General features: G+C 33.9%; 1 protein-coding gene across 1 annotated transcript in view; it reads right to left on the reverse strand.

Moving 5' to 3' along the window:
- LOC108780200 (uncharacterized) overlaps positions 1 to 5,237 on the reverse strand; it is an 11,485-nt gene extending 6,248 nt beyond the window's left edge. Inside the window, exons 1-4 of the mRNA XM_018547836.1 lie at positions 5,221 to 5,237; positions 4,077 to 4,264; positions 3,785 to 3,976; positions 3,540 to 3,679 (exon numbers count right to left, since the gene is read on the reverse strand). Of these exons, the coding sequence (XP_018403338.1) occupies positions 3,540 to 3,679; positions 3,785 to 3,976; positions 4,077 to 4,264; positions 5,221 to 5,237 (537 nt within the window). The remainder of the gene's footprint in view (positions 1 to 3,539; positions 3,680 to 3,784; positions 3,977 to 4,076; positions 4,265 to 5,220) is intronic.
- Between the last annotated feature and the right edge of the window lie 868 nt (positions 5,238 to 6,105).

A 6,105-nucleotide genomic window follows, 5' to 3' on the forward strand; every position in this document is an offset into this window, starting at 1 on the left:
GGGGGGGAGTGAAAGTTATTTCTCGTGGAAAGTTTAACGTTTCTGAACAGGGAAAAGTGTAGAATAGTACTCAATATCATACATGTATTATATATTATACCTTAATTTTAAAATTGCAACAGTGCAATCATAGAAGTCGAACGCCCCTTGGAGGGGGGGGAAGGAATTGGTGTTCGTGTAGTGTAGGAAGTCAAAATGTATGTGTAGAATAATGTTTAAGATGGTATATAACAGAAATAAGACGTTATTTTTAAAACTTTGATTGTTAATAACTTTTTAACGAAGGACGAGCGACGGCTAATACCTGCCAGAGGTTACTCAGGGTCATGACCTTGACAACATATGTCAAGGTCAAGGTCATCGGAAGGTGGTCCCCTTTTGTAAAGGTTTACCAATTATTTTAATTTTTTTTTAATTTATTGCATCCTAAATAAAAATCTAAAAGGTATTAATAAAAAATTTATTATTATGTTTTAAATGATCTTTGTTTCACAGAAGAGAATGAGTAACGTAAACGCGCATGTTTTTTTAGAGTATGTGTGTTGTTATTTTGTACGGTTGATTCGTGGAGATGCATCGCATATGCGGCTAGCAGCGATGGCACACAGCGGCTCGGGCGCTGGTCTGCTAATTTCGCGGAAAAACAAAAGCTTGCTGCTCTCGTGTTTATGCCTGTTCGATATGCAGTATTTATTAGTAGCCAGTAGCTTATTTCTTTGTAAGCGTCTGACACGAACGCAGTGCCCGTTTTTTCTGTACGTTGATTTTATACTAATTATCAAAATGAAGAGAATACAAAAGAGTGGTGCACAAAAAAGACAAGAAGCAAAACAAAAAGAAGCATACGTGCAAAAAAACTATCACAAGGTTACAAATTTTTTTTCAATTGAACGTAGTCAACAAGAGAGCGAGAATGACGAACATACTGAAAGTGGTATTACTGAAAATAATGATAAGTTTGAGGATCAATTAGAAAAAGTTGGATCAGATATATGTGTCATAAAAAATGACACAGTGACTAAAAATCATATAGCAAGCGGCTATATTGTAGACACTGCTGATCATAGTGATGTAGAAAGTAAAAAATTAACAGTTGAATGTGAAAATGATGATCGAGCATTACGAAGTGTCGATGAAATATCTTTAGGTGAGTAACTGTAATTTACAATTATCAAATATAAAAATTTATTTTATAATAGTTTATAGTTTGATAGTAATTTGAATATATTTTGATTACTTCTTTATTGCAATTTTAGATATACTAACTGTTCATGCAGATCCTGCGTTATGGCCACTGCACTTTACTGACACTGAACATCGTGATTATTTGAATAAAGGATATTCGTTTTTTCAAAATAAAGACTCAGATTTCAAAAATTCAAAGCGAGAATATAATACACAGAATAGATACTTTTCAGCAAAACATTTTAAAAGAGTACTGAAAAATGGCGAAAGAATCGAAAGGAAATGGATTATGTATTCAAAATCGACTGGAAAAATTTACTGTTACTTTTGTAAATCTACAACTCTAACAATGCGTTTGTGAAATGGGGTTTTTGTAATTGGAAAAAGTTGATGAAGTACTAGAATCTCACAAAAGTAGTTCAGAACACAAAAATTGTACAATAAATTGTATTCAATACATGAAACAAAAAGAGCATATCGATAAAAGCTTAACAGATCAGTACGAGCAAGAAATGAGATATTGGACACAAGTTTTGAGGCGAGTTGTAGCGGTTATCCGTTTTCTTGGTGAAAGAGGCCTTGCTTTACGGGGTTCAGACGAACATTTTAATTCGCCTCATAATGGGAACTATTTAGGCGCTTTGGAACTAATCGCGGAGTTTGATCCTTTTCTCAAACAACATATTCAAAATTATGGAGATAAAGGTCAAGGAAACGTTTCATATTTATCAAAAACTGTGTGCGAAGAGTTTATTATTTTAATGGGGGATGTTCTACTGGAACGCATTAAAAATGAAATGAAAGATGCGAAATACTGGGGGCTTATTGTCGATTCTACACCTGACGTTTCTCGTACAAATCAATTATCAGTAATCTTCCGATATTACTTGAATTCACATATATATGAGAGGTTTTTTGCTTTATTCCTATTCATAGCCATAAGGGCAAATCGTTAAAAGAAGAATTGTCAGGTTTATTTGAGAAACATGATATATTTATACGCGACTGTAGGTCTCAGTCATATGATAACGCCGCAAACATATCAGGAAAATATGAAGGTTTACAAGCTCATATACTGCAAGAAAACGGTTTGGCGTTATTCTCACCATGTATCGGACATTCGCTTAATTTAGTGGGAGAATGTTCTGCAGAAGTATGCTTGCATGCCATACAGTTTTTTCTTCTATTACAATCACTTTATAATTTTTTTACATGTTCTACTCATCGATGGGAAGTTTTGAAAGCTACATGCGAAGCTCATTTACATAGTTTGTCAACTACTCGTTGGTCGCGACGAAGCGATGCTACAAAAGATTTAAAACAAAATTATGAAGGCATTTATAAGGCATTGATTACTATAAGTAACGACGAGTCTCAAAAAGCCGATGTTCGTCACGAAGCCCGCACTTTAGCCAACAAATTAACATTATTTCAAAATGGTTTCATGACTGTATTTTGGTATTCTATTTTGAATAGATTTGATAGTGTTAGCAACTACATTCAAAAGGTAGAATTAGATTTATGCACAGCGAATAATATGCTTTTATCTCTGCTCGAATTCGTTAAAAATTTACGTAATGTTTTTTCGAAATTCGAAGAGGAAGTCAAAAATCTAGGTAATTTTGTAATTCATGAATATGCAGATACAAAAAAGAGGAAAGTAATAAAAAAATTACCTGATGGTTCTACAGTTACTGATAATTTAACAGGGGCTGATAAATTTAGGATTAACACTTTCAATGTGATAATTGATAAACTTATCGTAGAGTTAGAAAGAAGGAGTGAGGCTTACTCACTTATAGTGGATAGATTTGGTTTTCTGTTGAAGCTTCATGAGACGGGTGCGTGCGCGTGCGTGTGCGATATTTTTATTTCGAAACACAAGTTAAATTTTAATCTATTGCACAAGTATCCGAAGAGGGCTGAATCATACAGCCGAAACATGTAATGCGTGCGTTTATTGTAATTAATCAAGATATTATTAAAATGTAGCCTTTTTTTTTAAATTTGTTGCACATTAATCTTTTGACTTTTATTAGTCCTTTATTATGTTATTGTTGATTTTATATTAAGAACTTTTATTTAAATTTTTGTAACATTACTCATCATGATTATGTTTCCTACATAATTAATTTAATAGACCACACAATTGTTTTCAGATCTGTATTTACCTATATTTTTTGATGCTTTAACAAATTCTGTGTATGCATAGAAAATTTATTGTTTTTCTTCTTTTTCTATTATTAATCCTATTTTTGTTACGACTTTATTTTTCTCTTACGTTTATTAATGCATTTTATTAAACAAATATCCTTGAAATTCTAAATTGAATGTTTTCTTTGTAAAGTACTTACTTCTGTGGCTGTTGGTTTCGAACGGCATTGAAAGGCCGAGGTATAGGCTAATCTAAACATCTGGTCCCAAGCAGTGATGGTCGTATGATATCCGAGCGCATCGCATAAATTTTGCAGCGCTGATCTAACCGTAGGAGAAACTAAAATTTTAAAGATAGTAGTACTCTCCTCAAGACTATATTATATCTCCTCAAGAATATATTATAAATTAAAAATGAGAAGTGGTTTAAAGAAAAAAGGCATACCTTCATTCCCTTGAATAAATTTCCGCAACCAATCCTTGAGATGCTGAGCACCGTGGCTGTGATGAGTCGCAAGGGCTTCTCGTGACCACCACAATATCACGTGATCTAAAATACTAGACAGTGTACCCCATGCCATCTCTTGATAATAATTCTTGACTTTCTTTATCGCACTGCCTCTCAATTTTGTCTCGCCTAATAAAGTTTTGAATGCATCTAGTTTTGACTATTTTATTATTCTATTATAAATAATTTAACATTGAGAAATAAGTCTTTAAATCCACTTAGACTGTACCTTTGTTAGTCTTCAAAGCGTCCATGCCAAGCAATTGCGGTGATATTTCCTGTACGACATTTAAGAGTCTAAGGATCTGCTCGTTTTGCGTGTTCACGAGTGCCTGTACACTTTCAATATCGGATGCCTCCATTTCAGACGTCGAAGTCGCACTTGTGATTGGCGGTGTTAAATGTCTTGTAAGAGCACTATAGTTTGAGAGAATTTATAACAAATGTAACAGAGATTTTTTATTGTGTAATTGTAAAAACAATCTTGAGAATAGTTGAATACATAATATAAAAAAATAAGAAAATATATTAAATAATAATATTGAGAGAAGACTCGACAATAATAAATAAAAATTAATGTAGTGTAACGGACAACAAGCCAAATTAAAACGATAAAATTCAAAAGGAATAAAGACAATATATTATAAATAAACAATAAACAAGAGAGAGTAATAAAACAAACGTTTCGACACCGATCGGGTCATTCTCAATATTAACAAAAATTAGATTTTAATAACGGAAATAAAAGATTCTTATATTGTCGTGTTATAAATTCAAATGCTTGAACAATTGAAGTCAATTATAAACGTTAGATAAAGACTATGGTTGTCCATTATGTAAAATGTGTTCGTCAGTCAAAGGTTACAATGATAAAACCGTGAAACAATGGATTATGTTGCGGTATTTAATATTATAAACGTCTTGTCATCCTTTGAAATTTTGCTCAAGCAGAGACTCATAGTATTTCTTGTACTAACAAGGTATCAGGAGACGCGGTAGTGTCTCCAGCCATGTTCAAAAACTACTAGTTAATATATGAAAGGTTAATAATAATAGACACTACAAGTATCTTATCCCGAGCCACCAGAGTACATTTTTGGGGGGTGCATAACTACTAAAATATAAAAAAAATTTTGAATCAAACGTTATATATTCTGAAAGGCGGCATCCCCACGAGTAATTTAACACAAAAATTTAAAATCGGTCAAGCCGTTCTAGAGATATAAGTGGTCGAAAAGAGATGATTTTAATGAAAAATTAAGAAACGTCTCCTTCTTCTTCTCTTTCTTCTCTATACGCATTCAAGGCCGCATTAAAACTTTTTAAAACTTTCTTCTCACTTTTTATTCGCACCTCCACTATCTTCGACTCACCGGACCTTCTCCTCCATAGAGTTCTAGATATCAGAGAAGCGCAACCGGCTTAAGCAGTATCGCAAAATTACTAAAAACAGTATTAAAAATGGCGTCGTTTGTAGACGAACTATGAAATCCACCAATCGTCTATTAGTCAGTCATTTTGAATACCACGGAATGAATGTCATGATTGGCTGACAGTCATCAGCCAATCAGGGTGCGGAACATTGGTTGCGCTTCTCTCATATCTAGGACTCTACTTCCCCATACGTCCCCCCCTCACCACCATCTACACCCACAACCCCTCTCTTTTGCCGTATTTTACTCTCTTTCGTCATTACAACTTTTTAACATCCTCTCTCATCTTTCATTCGCACCTCCACCATCTTCGACCCACCGGACCTACCCCCCCTACCACTCCCCCACCCCAACACCAACCCCCACCATCCCTTTTTTCGTCGTATTTCACTCTCTTTCATTATATAATATTTTTAATTGAAGAAATAAAGGACTCTTTTTATAAACAATAATTAATACGTTGAGAATGGCGAATAAGAGTCAATCTAAATCTGATAATATATTCTAATATTTTATATTGCGAAGAATATCACGTAATGTTTGGCGTTTCGTCCCGGCTTCCACTACTGGACTCATCAGTAAGGTATTGTAGTGGAAGCCTACCTTAGACGCCGGTGTAAGTTATTAAATCGAGATTCTATATAAAGAGATATACGCGTGTCTCAGCACTTGCGAGAATTTGCGAATATCGATAGACCTCTGATGGCGGGTCGACGTAGTAATATTCTTCGCAATATTTATCCAAAGTGAGAAATAACGTTCTAATTATATATAGTCCCCCCAAATAATCTGATTTTTAAATGTCCCCTCTTCTTAATTGTTGCG

Source organism: Cyphomyrmex costatus, unplaced genomic scaffold, assembly GCF_001594065.2.
Source record: "Cyphomyrmex costatus isolate MS0001 unplaced genomic scaffold, Ccosl1.0 scaffold687, whole genome shotgun sequence".
Classification (NCBI taxonomy): Eukaryota; Metazoa; Arthropoda; class Insecta; order Hymenoptera; family Formicidae; genus Cyphomyrmex; species Cyphomyrmex costatus.